Source organism: Anopheles funestus, chromosome 2RL, assembly GCF_943734845.2.
Source record: "Anopheles funestus chromosome 2RL, idAnoFuneDA-416_04, whole genome shotgun sequence".
In the NCBI taxonomy this organism is placed as follows: domain Eukaryota; kingdom Metazoa; phylum Arthropoda; class Insecta; order Diptera; family Culicidae; genus Anopheles; species Anopheles funestus.
Window position 1 is genome coordinate 88,617,861 of NC_064598.1, and position 20,218 is coordinate 88,638,078.

Genomic DNA, 20,218 nt, shown 5'->3' on the forward strand with positions numbered 1-20,218 from the left:
GGAGGCGGATGCTTTTAACTTCTCATCACAATCCATACATTCCGAGGTACAAGGAAAGGGGTGTTAGAAGGTTAGAAGGTGTTGCACCGTGCTCCAAAGTTGGGCAAATCAATTTAAGCGCACAGTTCAAGGTGGCTTCAAATAGCTGTCAGTAGCAGTTCAATTCAACAGCTCAAACAGTGTTTTTGATGAGCGCCGAGAGGTTAAACTTGGAAGCATGTCTAAGGATTAATTTCACACTTCATTAGACATTTTCGTATTGGGTCATGTGATGCATTTTAGAGCAGTTTGTCCAAACGCTTACAAAAGGAATAACTTAATCCATGTGTTATTACCTTGGGCATGTGGAATAACGAATTAGAAAAAAATTGTTTTAACAAACTTTTTTTTTAAAAAAGAATTGTCCTTTGTTTCACAAATTGCATAACTCGTGCAAAATTTCAAGGCAGCCTTAAAGTATGCAATCAGCTGTACAAAACAATCGATATAATGCACCATATTTTTCAATAAATCTTATTCTCCACGAGAAGCTCCATAGAACTTCTTCGTCATTAAACATGAGTAAATAAACTTCAGAAATCTTCATGACTCTGTTCTCCTCGATGGATACAGTAACAAAGTGCTCTCATTATCATAAATAATGCCAGTTGCATCAATAGCAAACGGGACAATGACTTAACATTTGTAATTTCCTGCCAATCTGCTCTTTGTCCATACAAAAACTCAGTACATTTATTCTATGCTACAGCAGCGATATACCCTCTCAATCACCGATGTACGCTTTGGTGCATGCACTTTCAAGATTGGCTCATTCCTCATGCTCTAAAGCCTACTTTCGTGAGGGTCTGCTTCCATGCTACGAATAAAGCTGTCGTCATCCATTTGCCAAAGCTTTGTGCGTAAAACACTGTGCAGCAGCAACAAAAATCCAAAACAAAACCCGGCGAGGAAGAACTATTTTCATCCTTAAAGATGTTGCAACGATACAAAAACCCAGCTAGGTGGAAGGAATAGTCCTAGTTTCGTTTTATACCATCTCTCCCTTTACGTTAAATGAAACGAAGTACGTAAACTGTAATCCAAACGACCCGAAGTTTATCCTTGACTCCGTACAAGACTGTCTTTAAACTGTCTTTCTTGGCCTTGGTACCCGTGGTCCGTTCATTTCTAGTGTTCTCCTTTTACGGCGTATGTGTACGTGTCTGTGTGTGTATGTATATGTTTTGTGACGTACAAAATGCGAAAATGTCACAAATGCAGACACACTACACGTCTGTTTGTGAGGAAAAAGTACTTCACTCGAGAAGGAAAGGAAAGAAAACGACCCACCCGAGTGTTGTTATGGTAAGCTGTTGTAGCTTTTGCATAAAAACAGTATTTGCCGTTTTGCAAGACTTGTTTTTTTTCTCTCGCTTTGTTTCCCACTCGTCGGTATCAGGATGCCGAGAATGTGGATACAGTCGGTATTACGAATTGGGGATTTGTGTGCGAGTAAAGCATTCGCTGCAGTATGTAGCTGCAAAAGAATATGTGGTAGTACGGTGGCATACTTTCATGCAGTGCGAAACATTCAGCAAAACACCATAATTGTGTCGTGGTGCATTTTTGGTACGGACGGGCTTGAAATAAAGCGCCGAGAGATAACAATAAAAGAAAATTCTTTAAAAATTGTACAACACACCAGGCGCCTCCATTGAAGCGTGGCTTCCGTAGCGATGGGGAAACTCCATCACTGCAATGTGCTAAATGTGCCGTACGAAATCGAGCAAGTGAAGCTCAAGATCAAACCTTTCACTCTGCCTGACAACTCTTGGTGATAGTCTGCGTATGCGGTATCCAGTTGGCAGCAATTTCTAGCACCCATTTTATCCATTCTGGCAGGGAACACAAGATGTGGCTTTCTACTCTTGTTATCCCTATTTACCTCACCTTCAGGAAGTGGAATCAAATGTCCGCATAGATGTTCTACCGATACCAAAACACCCCTCCACCGGGTGAGATGGGAGTGGGAAAGGGTTGTGTAATAAAATGAGAGCTTCAGTCATACAGTTAGAATTATGGCGAGTTTTATGGGGGAAGAGTGAGAGATTATTTGTTTGTTTCAACAATAATGGTATCCAGCCCCGAAGGCCACCCATTGTCAGCGATGTGTGATGGAAAGAAGTTGAAAACAATACAGACGAGATCAGCATTGGGATGGAAAAGAAGTATGAAATTACAGCATTACCCGTGCTGTTTTACAACGTACAAAAGCGTTGGGATGGTTGAAGTTAGAAACGTATAATACGAACGTATCAACAATGGGAAATTTGTACATTGGATTTACGAGGAATCAACACCGAGCAATAATGGTACAAAGTACTGACAAGGAGTTCTAAATAGCACACAACACACAGGCAATACATATACCGGGAAATGAGTGGGACAAATTCTTACAAAAGACGCTGTACACGCTTATAAAACACCATTCAAGGGAATCGTCTACTGTTCATTAACAACAGGGGGGAAAAAAGGATACAGTAAATACACACACTCACAACCAAATAAACAAACACCACACCAAAGGCGAAAGGTCAGACGAATAAAATGTGTTATCTTGTGTCGCAAACTTGTAATGCCGGCGTATTTTGGAAAATTATGACTGTTTGGTGTTTCTGTGTGTTTCTGTGTGTTTGTTTCGGTGAAGGTCGTTTTGAGCAGTGCGGCTACTACCGGGAGTTACATCCCGCGCAAACACACCTACCTTGGACCCTCTAACCGTACTGCTTCGTCTTCGGCCGGCAGCCAGGAACCACCGTACCGCTTGCTGTCACCGGCAGCGGGCAATGTTGCGCTGCTCCCTATAATTAATCCTGTGCCGCCTCCTCCACCACCAGGGTGGCCACCACCGCCGGTTGCGCCCGTGTTGCCGCTGTTCGATAAAAAAGAGGTTGGCTTTCGGCGAAAGTACGAGCTTTCCATGTCGTCATCGTACTGCTGCAGGATGGATTTCGCTATCGGACCGGAATTGATGTACCTGCAGCAAAAAAACATGGAACAGTAAAGACAAAAAAGAAAGCGGAGCGAGTCCTGTAGTAAGGTAGAAGCTGAAGCTGGTAAGATGATATCGCAGTTGAAACTTTGCCAAGCTGTGTGTTTCAGCTACGACAATGTGGCTGCGGGGAGGTTTTAATTTACTGTCCATGCAATGGGAAGGAAAGTCAATTGAGCGAGGAAAGAAATGGAGATCACTTTCTCAGGAGAAAATGCTCTTCTATTATAGCACAGTCAAGATAAACTCTTATGATCGTTACTTAAAGTCTCGTCTATCGTTAACTGCTTTAAGTTTCGGTTACAATGTTGTTGACTTTATTCGTGAGCTTATTCTTCGTAAGGTAGAGTAAGTAAGTAAGTTTCAAAGAATATTTTTATGTTTTAATAAATTTTATTAACTTCTATGAGTTGAATAACGTTTTTTAAATTGTGTACAATGTGCCAAAAAATCGAACAAATTTAAAGGGTTCAAACAATTTTTAAAAGTTAAATTGAAACAAGGATTTTGTTCTGCTTTCTACCATTAAACTGCTATTACACGTTTGTACTGGAGTAACCCTGCAATCCTAGTAAAATATAGCTTAAATGTAAACGAAATTATCGATATTCTCTTTTGCATTTTTACACAACTTTAACGTAACTGTTTCTTCATATTTCACCACGTTAAAGCACTTTGCAGAACTGGGTCAAGCGCATATTTTCATTTAAATTAATTCATTCACAGTACAACGCTCCCATCCACCGGCATGATTGGGACGTGCTTGAAAGTACGTGCTGTCCGCTGTCAGAATTAAAATTTCACACCTGCAGACCACCCGCCTCACCGAAACGATCGACGTGAAGCTATTTCAATCCAAAACCCCAACGACCAAGGACGGTTGTAATTTGTGAGCTGCATAATAATCGTTCCGCGATGCGAGTACGCAGTTGTCTTTTTCTGACAAAATTCTTAGTTTTGGGTAGGGCATCTACCTTGAACCGGTGCCAAAAACCGATCCGTTGTTTAAGAGGTCCCTTTGCGAAATGGGGTTGTGTGCTGCTGCATCGACAAATCCCACCAGCGCTCAATCATGAGTTGTAGCTGAATTCCATTAGCATTTCAGTAACCCGAACCAGTTGAACGTTCGGAACGTTCCCCCCATCCTAGAAGGGGGGTGATTCGTTTGGTGCCTGATGTTCGGACCAAAAAAGAAAAAAATAATAATAATGCGGAGAAGATACAACGCAACGACATTTCGTGAGCCTCTAGGTCTAGCAAAAGGCGAAACGACCACACGTACCGTTTTCAGCTGATGATCATGAATATGAGATTCAAAAAATTGCCATCTGCTCTCTGGTTGGCCTTTTTCTGATTCTGGTACCTGTCCGACGAATCACCACAGGCGCAGCCCTGTACGGAGACCGCCACGCAACAGCTGTCCACCGGGTTTCATCTTTAGGTTTTTGGGTCAACCTTTAATAGTGGCCCCGAGAATGAACAAGGTGAAAAAAGGTGTTGCGTTCTGTATTTTATAAAACAAAAAATAGGAAAGGGAAAAAATACTACCACCGAATGTCGAATAGGTTCAAACGAAGGCCACCGTCGGTGTGCGTGGTTGATGGGAAGATGGGTCACATTCTTTTATTCATTTTTCGCTCAGCTTGAATTATCATAAAAAAGAATATTTTATGCAAGGTACCGGCTTTTACCTTTTACCGGAGCGAACGGTTACCACCTTGCATGAAAGCAAGGATTAGAGTTTTGTGCTGAATTTTCATCATTTCTCGTACACCCAGCACCTTACGACATGGGGTGCGAACTCATACTTCCGTGACAAATATTTCATCGTTTACGTACCCCTGGGTTGGAAGGGGGAGACCTGATGTGTAGCAGCAGGAGATGACAGAACAGTCGAAAGAAAAAAAGCTCCACTCGCAGTAAAAAGTGTAACGGAAAAGGCATTTTGAATTGAATTAGCCCGGCTAAGATGAGATTACCCGTACGGAAGCCATAGAAATAACGGATGAAAGAATCATGTTTGCATGTATTTCTTTTCGTAAAACCTACACCCCGGCTCACGTCAGGTTCGTTGTGGCACTATGGGGGAGGATGAGCAGAAGATTTGGTTTTTTGAAGCGTAAACATAAAACTCCGCTTCGGGAAAGGTGGAAAATTATCCCCGGTAGTGGATTACCCCATTTTACCATTGGTGTTAATAATGCTTTTGTATGGTTTTTGTTTTGTTACCATCCGGGAGGGGATGGAAAAAAAGGGACACACAAGTGGTTCGCATAGATTGAAGTTATTTATTTTAATGGACGCCTTTCTTTCTTTTCTTTAGGGCAAAAAGAATTCCATCGTAGCATGAAACTGAATGGGAAATGCGCTCATAAGTGTGTTATGATAAATGTGTTGACATTTGAAACAATTTCTATTCTGTTTATATTTCCTTATTTGGGGAGATTTTGCATGTGAATGTGTTTCATTAAAAAGATTTATTGAAATGTCTTATTAGTCGGAAATTGGTTACTTTAGAAAGCAAAAACTGTATATCGAAGTGTAATAGAATTTTTCAAATAATTTTCGATATTATTTTAAAAGTATTGACTTTTAATTTTGCTTTCAGACATACTATTGTTGCATTAAAAAACTCAAAAGCTTTATTTGTATCTTTAGTTACATGTTTTGCGGATTTTTCCCAATTTTTGAACTTATTGATTTAGTTCATTTTACTTGAAATATTTTCATTTACTTGAAAATTTTCACCAATTTATTGACCATTTACTAGATTTTTTTCTTTTCAAAATGGACAACGAAAATACTTATAATAAAGTGTAATAATAAATAGAAAAAACAATTTCCATAAATCGAATGCAAATATGCGTACAACTATCACGACCCGACTGTATCAATAATACAAAAGATCGATAACAATGTAAGAGATGTTACGATGAAAGTAACCATTTGAATCTCAAACTCTCATTCAATTGTGTGGACGAATGCTCCGTACCTAAAATCAATACTTTTTTTTCCAACTCCTTGATCAAATGTGCACTACTGCAAACAAAATTTAATGCATTTGTGCTATCTGCGATCTAAATCCAACACTGTACCTGCGATGTTCGACTGTATCGGACGTCTATTGGCACATACCAAACCCGTTTTCGCCGTACGCAGAACTGACCGTACACACATGATACCGAACGTAGGTGTACCATCATGTGACCCAATTCCTATGTTCTTCCATCCTGAATGACCTCGTACACAACCGAGAAGTGAACACATTTTACTGTAACATCCCAATAGTACACGGTGAGTACTATTTTGTACCACTAACCGATTGTGTTTTTGTCTTCGAGCAATCGTTACCGCCGACATCGGTGCAAAACGGACACAGAATGCTGAAGGATAACCGAAAACCTTCACCTAGATAAATTGGTTGAGTAGCAAAAGCGGCAAAAGCATGTGAAGTTACCATTGCAAAAAACCACCGTCCAGATCGTACGTTGGACGACAACGACAACGATGACGCCAACATACTGTTTAGTGACAATCCCGATGGTGTGCGAGCTATCTTCCGTTCAGGCATCTCTTCTGTGAACCACAACCGATGGTCGATGGACATGTTTTTCCGATCGACCAGAAGGACTAACTCCGAGACCGTACATTAACTGAATCATGCTGAGAAACGTCCGAAATCGACGAGCAACCTTTCGTCGTAGCCAATGCCAGTGGACACAGAGGGTGGACTAAGAGTGCAGTACGTGTGACATTGTTGATGAGATCTGGATGCGAGCAGGAGGCACATTCCCGGCTGATGTTATCACCCGAATAATGGTCGGGTGAGTGAGTGACGAAGATATGGAGCAGATTTCGAGGGTAATGTACACCCGGTTTGTTCACCAGCGCAGGATCTCACCGTCTGAACGTCAGCGTACGACGATGCTAACGGACGATGTCGATGCGGTGCAATTTATGATTTCACCAACTTCGGTACCTATTGAACTTCAATTTATCTTCTCTGGCTTTCATCCAAAACGTTGCTGTGGCGTCTGTAACTGACCCGAATACTGTCGGCTCGGGTTGCGTTTGGAAAGCAACGGGGCAAAAGTTGGTCTAAGTGCACTTTTCGTCCGCAAGACTTTCAAGGCTGACCGGAGCGTACAACGCAAGCCCATTAGAGCTTAGTGAACCTGGGAGAAAGAAGTTTGTGTGTAAGATATTCCACGAACATAGTGTTCCGAGCTATTAATAGCCCAACCCTGTAGGGCTATTAGCTGTGAACTGTGTTACGACGGTCATCCTGTCCCGCAGACGACGCTTGTACAACCCGACAAACCCTCACGATGGCACCGTGAAATAAGTGTGCATAATTCAAATGGTAATGAATAAAAATTACCCAACGTCGCAAACTTACGAACGTTTTGCTTGTTCGCGCTCAGGTCACCGCAGTGTGGCCCCGTAGATGGTCATCCGTGAGATACGGTTACGTGCCCGCAGCATCCATAATGAAGAGTTATATTGATCTTGTGTTGATGGTGCGATGGTGTGTGTGGCAAACACGAGAAAAACATCTTTCGAGTTATAGCTTCACTTTTACGAAATGGTGCTTCGGCTTGTATATGTGAAGTATGTGTTGATTAAAATTCAGCTAAAAGTTGTGAACATTTAAAGCGAATGTGCGAATAACATAAACATAAAATTGTTCTTTAATCATGGATTTATGCTCCCAATCTCAGGTTGATTTAGTCGGCAACGGACAACGCAAGATCGTAATACTGTTCTTTTCGTTTAATAACTTAAGTCATCAGAATAACAATCATTATGCCTAGATGTAGCACGAATTCGTCATTGATAACAAAATCAAAATGAAGATAAATTTACAGAGAATTTTGATTAGAAGAAAAGTATGACCAGAATATTTATAATTAACACTCTCTTCGTTTTTTGCCTAAAAGTATGCAATTTTTCAACAAAATTTGGTTTTCTAATCGTTGGAATTTTAACTATACACTAGTTTTTAATTACTTAAAGTAAATAATATGATTTTAAGTCCTTTAAACCTAGCTTACTTCACCGAATATTTCAAGTGCAAAAAATGCTTAACATAAAGTCACGTACACCTACCTAGGGTAACGCTGCATCGGTGCATAGTCGGCGAGGTTTTCGTCGGAGGGCGCCCGACGTCCAACACAAACGCCCAGGAACGATTGGGGAGCATTGCGACCAGACCAGCAACCAAAAAATCGCTCACGCCGTGGCTGCTCTATTGAGTTGAGCTGTCGATCCGTCAGACAGTACTGTAAACAGTGAGATGAGGAATAAAAATGTTAACATATTTTTTAAAAGCAAAGTATTAAAGCAAAATATTTTTAAAAACGTGTAGAAAAAAAATTAGAAAATTTTTGTGAGTGTGTAAATTTTCTGACACCAGTATTAGGGATACTCATGGCTTGGAAACGTGACAAAGCATACCAAGAAACAGTTTGTACACATTCCGATCTCTTCAAACACCAACAGCGTTCGTTTTCGGTTAGTCCATTCTATTTCCCAGAATACAAAAAAATACGCCTGGAAAATAATAGCCAAAGACGTCCCGAATGTCAAACACTGTTGACATTTTCCATTTCCAGCTGCACACAACCGACGCAACTTGTTTGATTTGTTTGCCCGCGATTTGGGAGGCGATTTTGAGTGGCTTGGAACGGGGGAAAAGGCAAAGAAACCACACTGGTATGGGATCGATTCCATCCTAGATGGAATGGAAAAAATTCAATCAACATCCATCCGCGGAGGTTGGGGAAAATTTGATTCTTTACGGCGTTGACGACGAGTGTGATATTGTTGAGGTTTTTTTTTTGAAAGAAATCACACAAACACCTCAAGCAATCGTTAGACCTCGCGAGGATCACATTACACGTGGTGGGAGAATTTTTGGCTAAGGAAATTGAATAAGGTAAGAAATCAGTGTGTAAATTGTAAGATGGATATTTCTACCGTTGCTTAAGGCAATTCAGCAAACACACAAGACGTTCAAAAAGAATAAACCAAAATATTTTTGATGGAAAAAGATGTTATTTTTAAATCTTTTTTAAACAAGGTTATTTATCCGGCAACCCTCATGAACTGTAAACTAGGACCAACGTTTTGTAATTTTAACAACGCTTGTCCTTGCTTAACGGCGACATATTGAATGTCACAATGTGGTACCATTTGTTTGAGTGCTTTTCAATCCCCAGCTCCACTAATTGGTTGAATATTTTATGGTTATTTCGAAACATAAAACACAACCGTAAGCTCTTAAAGGTATGGGTCATGAATTAGTAATCCATGCTCCTTTGATAAAGCTGCCCGAAAATGTGTCATTCGTACCTTCAGTGCGTACGCTAAACACATTTTCATAATACCCATATTTACCAAACCACACTCACACCAGACAAAAATTGGTTCCGCTCTTACCATTAGGAATACCTTCCCAAAACAAATTCCTTGGCGAATACTCCGGCAAGATTGGACGGAGAGAACAATTGCGAAGGTAAAAGTTTTCGCTATCAAATTGTTATGTCAACGTCACCGAGACCTCCACCTCATACCGGGTTCGTTCACCTGAGCGACTTGGCAACATGACACGTGGCGGAACATTCGCCACAACCAGGACACACCAACAACGAAACATTATCGGTGGGCAAATGTTCACCTCCAGCCGTGTTCCGCTCCTTTAACCTGTCCCAGGTGCTCATCAATCACGCAACAAGCGTTTCGATTGAGAAATGATCAAACCTGTTTGGTTTGTCGGCAAGGTAGGCCACAATACCGGAGGCTTTTCCAGGATGCGCCCAATCACTCAAATCGTGTACCAGTTTGTTCCGGTAATCTTGCAGGAATCTTCAAACAATCAAAACCTTTACGTCCGGAGAGCCCGCCTGCCCAGTGCGTCGAAACACTTCCTTCGGCCCCGGGAATGATGATTCGCGCCCGTCGATGATTAATGGCTGACGGAACGCTTTCGAAGCGAGGGAAGCTATTAATTTCCCAGGAGCAAAGTGACGCAGCGACGCACCAACCGGGCTTGCCGAGCTGATCTTTCTGGTGGTCGCACCGGGTATGGGGATGTATACAACCAAAACTTCGGGAGACAACTTCACCGAACTTCGATTCATTTGCGGAAAAAGGAAAAACTTTTCTGCGTATTCATTGTCGACTTTGGTTTTTTTCCCTTTCCATTTCGTAGCGGAGCTTTCATTAGCGGAGTTTGGTCAAGGGTTCTTTTTCTTCGCTTGCTGTGCATTGGTTCGAGCACTTTTCACTGTTCAAGCATCCACGGTGAGTCGCCTGCTATTGGTAACGGCACTTGGGAATTCTTTACCGGACGTCGTTTCTATCGTTCTTCCCTACAAAGCTCCAAAGAAGTTTCCCATTTAAAGTTGTTTGCTTTTCCTCGATTCCGCAATCAATTATGGTTCAACATGATTTTCAAAATTTTCCACAAACATCCCACAAGGCACATCCTAACCACTCTTTGCTATTTGGTCCCCCTTTTTACGAAGCGAACCTTTAAACCTTACTCCACAGAACAACTTCCGTAAAGGGAAAACTTTAGTGTCAACGATAAAGCATCGCTTCCCCGAACCCGGTCTGGTCGGTTCGGTACGCTCATTTTGCATAATTGCGCATAATGGCGGACCCATTGACGGTTGCGGACTCGGCCGAAGTGGCCACCGGAGGCGGAGGCCGACAATTTTTGCCACTCTAGCATGGCAATCTCATTAAACAGCTTCCAGCGTGGGTTTTCCCCGGCGTGGATCGAAAACGGCTCCCAAAGCGACCACCAAAGCTGGCTCCCGGTCAAAAGCGTATTGTGTGAGGCCTACCCGAGGAACGAAATCGCGTCTTTTCGCTGCCGGTCAACCATGGCCGAATGAATATTAATGTCATACACGCACAAAACACCATCTCGTGAAAGCATCGCGCTTTCGATCTTCTCTCAGCCCCGGAAGTTGGCTGAGCAGTATATCGCACACAGGGGAATGCGCTGGTTTTTGGTGAGCACAGATCGGAACCATTGGCCACGTAGATGGGTAATCGAATTAACTGGTAAGAAAGCCGTTTGTAGAAATTTCCCTACGGACACGTTTCGGACATGGTGAACGAGGAAACTGGACTACCAGTTTTGCTTACCTGTTCGCGTATATCTCCCTTGGAGTAGACGGGAGCCCTCGAGCAGGGTCCCGTCTCAAATGGCCGGCCCTTCTTTCTGCCCATATTTTCATCTTCGGAGTCGTAACTGCGGGCCGCAAAATTTACCTTCGCCTGGGGATAGGGGATAAACAGTGTGGCCCATTTATTGGTTTGTTTCAATTGCAAGGAAAACAGTCAAACGTAATTCAATTGAAAGTTTGTACAGCAAAAATATAATTAATTAAATTAATTTTTATTAGATTTGTTAACAAATTTTAAGAAACATTTTTTTACATTTTTTTAAAGAAAACATAAGGATGCGACCGCTAGCCTTCAGTCGTTGAAACTGAGCACAAATCTGCATTTAAAGCTGCATCTTAAACTGATGAACTGTTTAAACATTTGTTAAAATAAAAAATAAAACTTCAGTTGAAGTAGCAGCTTAAATTAAAACGAAAATTTTAAAATATTTTTCACTATTTCTGTTCATACTTTCACACGTTTTTTCGGAAAAGAAATAAATAAATTGCAAAACCATACAAAACGCCTAAAATTATGCAATGCGTACATCAAAATCGTGATTTTAACACTAGAACTACCGGACCAGTCATTTTGACTGGAACGCTTCATTTTCTTCACATATTTTTTTAGGGTTAAACAATTCAAAGGAAGTTCAAACATGAGTTTCACATATATATTCTATAGTACGATCTGCAATAAACAATAAAATATACTCCAACTCTTCGAAATTGTTTAAAAATTAACCACAAACGAAAAACGCTTAAAACGCTTGGTAGTTCTAGTGTTAAAGACATGTTGACTTAATGTTTTTATTTCTCAATGCAGAAATTTACTTATGGAAAAGATTTTGCACGATTTTGTGGCTCTCATTAAGCTGTTGTGTAAGTAAGTTTTATCTCGATTCACCTACCTGCGATGATGTGTCGATATTTCCCAGCGACGAAGCGTGATGCAGACCTGTGTGAAAAGGTGATAGAAAAAAACAAACTACGGTTAAACAGGAATCAACTTGTACAGCACCGTAATCAACCTACGCACATCCGATAAAAATCGAACCAAGGATTCACTTTTCTATCAATATGTTCGATAACAAGCTTCCGAAGAAGAAAGCAAGGAAAAACAGCAAACGACATCATTAGCAAACAGATAGGAATGTTCGTTCGTAACGCAATTCACCCCCACAAATGTTGTTTCGAATCGGCCCACGTGTGCGCTCCTTTTCCGCCATGGCATTCGATAGGCGAGTTCACTACACCCGTCATCTTACGGTGTCAGTACAGTCGCCGTGCGGGATATTTTTCCTCCAAAAAAAAGAACCCTCACTGCAGACATCAGTGCCGGGGTTGGATTTGTTGTTACGCGACCCATTCGGACGCTCATACACAAAAGATAGGTCGCTAAACAGTAGCAAAGCCTCCCTCTGAAAAATAATCCACCTAGCTTTACGGGCATCTGCAGCCCATTTGGTGGCTATTTGTTTCGAACAATAAATACATGTTTTCGTAGACGGTTGGTGTTACTTCCAGGAACAAAAAAAAAGAAAAAGGAAAACAATGATCCGATTCACGCCACCATACATTGGTTTGGATGTTTTTGGGACAGATAATGTGAAAATCGAGACACCGTTTTCGAGTGGGGGGAAAGGATCAAAACAAAAAAAAATAGCAAGACAAAATAGCAAACGGTAGCAGAAAATGAAACCATCCTGTGAACGACAGTACAACAAGGAAACCCATGGACACGGTAAAAAAAGGTGCAGATTTGTATGTTTTTATTTATTGCAAAGTGCCACTAAAAGCAAACGCCTTCGGTCTACATTATTTTGTTGAAACAGGTACCGGGAAAGATTGCAACAGTGGCACATTAGTTGTTGGCGGTGTCGAGTTCGTATCCGCAGCAACCAAATGATAATGTCAGCTGAGAAGTGTGCGTGAGCGTGGTAATACCTTTCGACGGCGAACTTTTAAGCTCGGCAGTGGGGAAAAAAAGCTTTCAACGCTGTTCAATTCTCTTCGAGTGGGATTCCTCAGTAGGAAAAGCGTTGTAAAACAATGTATTTTATTGCACAAGATAAGTGTAGGTAATGATATCTTCTTCAGATGCATTACAGATTCTTGGTATATGTGTTGGAGAGGATTTACCGAGAATAAGGAAAAAACACAGGATACACTCATAAGCTTCCATCTTATGCAAGAGAGAGGAAACACTCATATCGGGGAAACAGCTAAATTTCCTTCCCACACCATATTGTACATTTTGCTCAGGTGTATTCATCACGGGATGGACACAATTTCGGTGAAGCAATTTCGCCGTGTCACACGTACCATTCGGAAAGTTGCCCGCCTCTCAACGAGACGAGTCACGTACTGGTCGTAATCCACCAGCTAAACGAGACGTATTACGTATGAAAACGACAATTTTCCTTTAGCCCCACCGCAGCGGTTCGCGTGCTGGACACGTGTACACGCAGGGATTCATTTCACTGGATAAGAAGCAGGCACCCCGAAAACCTTCATCATCGAAGTGAAAGAAAAACGGTGTGTAATATCTAGGGTTTTTCGACAATTTTCTCGTATCACAAAAAAAAATGGTAGATCGGTGTGTATTTACCAAACAAACACAGCACAATAACACGCGGAAAAACGTGCCCGTGCGTGACCGGAAAATTCGATTAAGCTCACTAATCGAACGAAAGTTTTGTGAAGTTCGCTAACGGTCGTTTTGGGATGCTTCGGTTTGGGGGCGAGTTTTGGCCTATATTAAAAGGGACGGCAAAGGAAACACACGCACAAAGTGAGTATTGAAATTGAGGAGAAAATGCAAGGCTATGGCTCGTACTGCAGTATTGTTTGAGGTGGGTTAGGGATTTTCTTCTTCTCCAAAATAGATAACTCACATTATTACCTGTTAGTTGAGGTGTGTCCTATATTATGTATACATTTATTTATTTATTCGATTTTTACGTATATCAAGTCAACTGATTAAAAATCTAATAAAAGACACGAGGTGAGATGAGAAAAAAAAACATGGAAAATGATCCATGTCATCTCGAAGGACGGAGACCAAAGGGCGCTACTGAACTCTAAACTTGAATGGATGTTACTAACATAAAGCTACCTGTATTAAATAAATTATTGGTGGCAACTATATCATAAAAAAAATCTTAGTTCGTTTGTCTTTTCCTTAAATTCACAACACAAAGAGACCTCGACCTCGAAAGTTGTTCAAGTATTGATCGTAATTGCTAAAGAACACAATTATGTCTCCAGTGTCTGCAGATTTTATTTATAAATAAAAACAGAAGATAAGAAACGCTCCATGCCATACCTTGCTTGCACCTCACCAATAGCGTCTCCTCCATAACATCCGCAATCGGGGTAAGTAATTCATTTTACTCCCAGACGAGAATCTCTTGGGAGGTATTTTTTTGTACGGATTTCATCATCGTTCCTTTTGCATCCAACAATAGACAAGACTTTTTTCTTGGGGTTGGCAAAAAAAAACCATTGACATCCATTACTTCAACCGGAAGCCGTTGTTCGTTGACGGTGGTTCGACCGATCGGTCAGAAAACGCAGCACACAGCAAGTGAAAGCAACGATAACGAGACGTGTCCCGGAGAAAAAGATGGGGTTTTGTTCTCGATGGTTTAAGCATGCTTTCACAATCTAGAGCACCCGAAATCGAATGCGAATTCGTTTTGCGAAGATCATAATTGAAAGAAAACTTTCGACGACCATCTTTTCGACCCATCATTCAGTGTCCGTTCGCTCGGTTGTGAAAGTTTTTGCAGTAGAAATGGGGAGCCACGACTTGTTTGGGAAAATGGAAAATAAACAGCGAATAACCGAGAAAAGAAAAGAAAAGACAAAATAAAAAATCTCCCCAAACCTAAAGCATGATGGAGAAGAAAATTAAAAATCGATGAGCTGTTTGGTGCTGTTGGGTTTTTGCTTCGATAACACCTTCGCTTCTTGCCCAGTTCTGGAGGCAAAAACTTTCTTCATCATGCTCGTTATCGCTCGCTAGACATTATCGTCACTCTCAGCACTATTCTAAAAGGTAATATATTTCTGTTCCTTTGTGCATCGTAATGCATCAGGAAGTTTTCCTTTTCGCTTCCCAAACCCGTTCTTCCAACTGGAGCTGGTGATGGTGTATAACAGTGTATAACAAAGTGAAGGAATGAGATATAAGGAATGAAGAAAAAGCACCAGCTCGAAGATAGATGATTTATAAAATGGAGGAAAAAACTTAGGGATGATTCAAAACTTACTTAACTTAAAAATGAAACTTTTTTTCATTTCTGTATAACAAATCGTAACGCTGCCAATAACTCTCTTCCCTTCCACTACCAGTGTTACGCTTTAGTAGAATTATCCCTTATCTTTGTTTTAAAAACATAAAACAAAAAAAATATGAAGCATATAGAAGAAGAGAAATAAATTTCATGTCGCAATGTGTATTATTTCCACTCTACCGAAAGTTCTTCCAGTGCTTGAGGGCAACGCTGATCAATCAAAATGACGATGAAATGCGCTACTTTATCCATTGGACTCTTTATCCTTCACCGACCCAGAAGGTTTCCGGTTTGTTTTGTGGCTTTTGTTCAACAACAAGAAAATAGTTTCGGGATTAGGCATCCTTCACACAGCAACCCCTTTGTGCACTGCATCTGTTACTAACGAGTCGTTGGCATTTTCTGTAAACAGTTTCTACCATCTCCCACTATTTTCATTGCCTTTTTATACAAACACAAGAAGCATGGACATGGCCAAAAAGATTACCGAAGGCGTTTAATTTTGAAACAGTTTACAAAGGTAGCCTGTGGAAAAGAACGGTACAGGTAAAGCACCTTCCGTGCGGGTCCTTTCCGACGTACTTCCGGGCACATTTCTTCCAACACCAACCGTGCACTGTGGAACAGTTTCATCAGCTTCATCTCGTACTGCTGCTCGAGATGTGCTCCTGCATTACGGTGCGGGAAATTGTCGACATCGTGCAGAATGTCCTCGTCGCTGGCAATACCGTGGCCGGTGGGAAGCGTCGCAGTGGGTCCATCTACCACCGTTGCAGCCCTGCCATAGCGCAGCAGGGAAACGTTTGGCTGGTCCAGGGTACAAAACTCTTCCACCGTGGAAATCCTATCACTGAGCACAAGCACGTACAGGTCGGCCGTGTTCGCTTTCATCAATTGCAACAATCGTCTTACGGTGCCACCATTTCGGCTGACGATAAAGACGTGCTGGACGTTGTGCAGATGCGCTAGGGCAATGGCGCACTGAAGAAGTATGTCTCGTGCCGGTTGCACTGGGCGATCGTCACCGAGCGCTCGGGGTTCGGGTCTGCGAAGCGGGATGTTTTCACAGTCCGCTATCTGGCGTGTTGCTACGAGCGAACGCCAAAAACACTTCGGGATGTACCAGGGCAGAAAGTCAGCCGGCGATGGAAGCGTGGAGCGGAAAACGTCCTTCAATGTAACACTAACAATTTGAGCCTGTTCCTCGTCCATGCTGCTACCGGGTGCTGATGTTGATTTTGACGTGTTTGGTTGACAGCAAAGTGGTTAGCAAATGGGTTACTATGCTTCCCTTCCGTGGGGAAAAGGTTGACATGGTTACCAGCTGCAGATTGGTTTTTTTTCCTTCCTCCTCCGATCCACACGCTCTGTCAAAGAACCGAGCACAACCGAAAGGAATGAAATGCTTTTCAAAATGCAATAATGCGCTGCATTCGCTGCACTGCAAAACACCCTCAATAACAACCTCGCAATGGTCTCTAATTGAAACCCATCGATTTTGGCATTTCAATGGGTGCTTGTTATAAAATTATTATCCCACAATGCTCACAAATCTCTCGTGCATCGTGCGTTTCGAATTTTCCGTTACGGGCGTGTGCATTTCTGTGATCGAAATTGTGCTCGTTTGAAGCACACGATGCAAGCCACAGAGCGAAAGAGTAAATGCAAATATTAATACATTCAAATTGTGCTGATCTCACCATATGCTACCAACCAGTGCTCAAGCGCTAAATGCAAGCTGGCGACATGACGCACCCAACGATCATGCAATTATCGGCTACATTATCGTTTCAAACATACCAAAAACGGGGAAACGTTGAAGTAGCACGAACGATACAACGGTTTATGGGGTTAGACAAGCGGTGTACAGGGAAGTTTGATGAAGGAACCCGTTCGGATGGTTACAATGTGGTGCTAATATTCCGGATTGTTTGAAAGTACGGATTTGCATTTTAACATTATTTTCAAAAGCTAATTTACACATTTCATAATGAGTTTCTTTGTTTTCGGTGCACTTTTGGAAATGTTCATTAGAATAATGCCCTGAAAGGAGTGAAAAATTCGAAAAGGATGTTTGTACAGCTGTTTTTGAAAATGGTGTTTTTCTATCACAATACTACATCGTTTATCTGTGCTTATCGTTTATTCAAAACTTGCCAGATAAGCGAACAGCAAGGATAATAGTAAAAAAAATTCGCTTGCTTATAAATACATTGGAACTCATCGGGTCTCGAACCGAATAAGCGGATTATAAGTACAAATCGTCGTTGGTTTTTTAGTTTTTAAATCAAATCGCGTCACAAACAGTAATTTCCAAGTAGGACGGATTATCTAAAACTTTGTTAGAACGCATCCGAATAAAACGTACTTGACCTTAATTATTTTTAAGAAGAAAGAAATATTAGATAACACAAGAAAAACTTAAAACACAAATTATTCTATTAAAAAAATTCCTGCATGAAAATTTTCCTTACTTTTCATTGAAATTTTACTTTGTATACGTATAATATTTCCATTATCGAATATAAACGAACATTTCTGCATATTTCATTTTTGCTGATCCAAGCAAAGCTATAAGTTTATCAATATGACACATTCCGTGTGTCATATCTCCACACGCAGTACGCGATCCGTTCCACTTTCAATACCGCCCAATCAATAATTACATTCCACATAGGGATGAACCGCTAAATTGCACGCTTTATTTGTGTTTCTACTTTGCGCAAAAAAGCGGCGAGAAAGAGATGCACAAAGAGCTCGCTTCCCAGCTCACTGGATCTCGATCGATATGCGGGACGTGCTTACCGGAATGCAAACAACGTGCCACAAAACCCACCTCACCCAACCCACCCCCCTCCCCCACACAGCGTGGGTGAGGTGAACTTCCTTCCTAACATAATTTACTAACATTCAACGCAGGATGTGCTCCTGTTTGTGTGTGTGGGTGCCATTCGATGATGAAGTGTGCACGTGCCTAGGGAACGTATGCCGATTCGCCCGCGATGCTAGTGATTGCGAAATTTCGATACAGAAGTGCAGTGTTTGTGGGAAAATGCAAATAACACTCCCCCGCCCAAACGGAAAACATCCACGCCATATTTGAGGTCAAGAGAGGTTCCTTGGGGATGTGTGTGTGTGTGTGTGTGTGTTTGATAGCTCTACAGAAAATCAACCACAATTGGCCATGCCGCCTCTCGCACGTACAAACAAGAAATCCCACAGGACTAACCACCTCTGCACCAATCTAGCCAGAAACAAACTCGAGCGAAAGGTGATGATTTTGTGCCACTTTCAAATTGCTGTAGAAGACATCATTAAAAAAGCTCGTACTCGTGTGCAAAATGTTGCCTGCTTGCGAACGGGGTAAACCGGTGGCAAAAAGCAGAGGCTGTTTATATAATAAAATAAGTATATTTGCAGCCATGACTTAAATGAGATTTTCCATCAAAACACCCACACACACGTCCATCCGTTCAACGTTCAACGCGACACTCAAACACGCTCGAGACAGCGTACGCGTGTACAGAGAAGACATTTTAATTTCGCGTTAAAGTACACAGCAGCATCAGCCCCACCGGATGGGACAAATCGTGACAAGGGGACGGTACAACCGAAACCGGGTCCGGAACGAAATTATAAACTTTTGATCGTTCAACCGTAGCGTGTGGCGTAAATTTGATGCAAAAATTCCCCTTTTTTCTGCAGAGCATCATTAGGGGTGATTTAATATATTTCTTTTCCTATTTTTTTTTATTCCTGTGAAAACTGGAAGCTTCCAGTGTCAGACAGCTTCATTGCTCATTGGTGATATAGCGCAAAACTTTTCACTGCTTACACGGGATTGTGCAACGAAATAAATCGAAGCTCTTGCGCTTTTTCGTTGCGAATGCGAAATCTTGCATTTATTCTCCTGTTGCGTTGCGTTGGAAAATTGAATTTAAAAAAGATTTATTGATTTTCGTTTCAAGATGCACCGAAAATGTGCCGTTGGGAAATGGGTCCTTTCTTTTCTGCTGCTGCTCCTGCTCGCTTTGCACAACATAAATCCTTTTCCAGCAAAATGCTGCAACCGGGTAAATCCGGACACAACATCTGTCTGGTTCACTTTGTCGGGTTGGGGAACAAAAAAAAAACAACAACCATGAACCACAGGATGGTACCATTACGCCATTGTGTTCGAAAGCAATTTATATGTTTTCTTCCCGCACATATAGGAAAATGGTACGTGGCGCACAGGAAAAGCTCGCTACACCATATGTTACCTTTGGGCATACGGAATACCTAGCGATTCGTGCATCAAGCTGAAACGAATCTTCGTACGATGCGGTACAGGAGGAGAGAAAAACACCTTTCCGTTTTTATTTATCCTCCTGAGCTAACGATCGGAAATGTATTACTTTCTTTCAAAACCAAAACTGAATGCAAAAGTTGCACGATTTAAGTCTTCTCTCGTCCCGCAACAGAGTCCGATTTACGAAGAGTTTTTTTTTTCCTCTAAAAGTCAATTTCAAAAAATAAAAGGCACTCGTCTCTACAGCATACAGCCCATTCTGTGTGCAGTCCATTCCGCTAGATTTAACTGGCACTTGAACGTAAAACGGACACGATTCAATTGCCGAATGGAATCGCACTCGGCATGATCGTGTCCGTACGGGAGTGGCCTAGCATGCTAGGATCTGTCCAATGCTCGGTCGGTGTACACAGTA

At 41.7% G+C, this 20,218-nt stretch overlaps 1 protein-coding gene across 4 annotated transcripts in view; it reads right to left on the minus strand.

Annotated features, from left to right (window-relative positions):
* Positions 1-20,218, minus strand: part of LOC125763711 (uncharacterized) — a 107,067-nt gene that overhangs the window by 24,793 nt on the left and 62,056 nt on the right. For all 4 annotated transcript variants that reach the window (XM_049427109.1, XM_049427108.1, XM_049427106.1 and 1 more), the window contains 4 exons: positions 12,123-12,169; positions 11,192-11,323; positions 8,141-8,313; positions 2,744-3,016 (listed from right to left, as the gene is read on the minus strand). In XM_049427109.1, the coding sequence (XP_049283066.1) occupies positions 2,744-3,016; positions 8,141-8,313; positions 11,192-11,323; positions 12,123-12,169 (625 nt within the window). The remainder of the gene's footprint in view (positions 1-2,743; positions 3,017-8,140; positions 8,314-11,191; positions 11,324-12,122; positions 12,170-20,218) is intronic.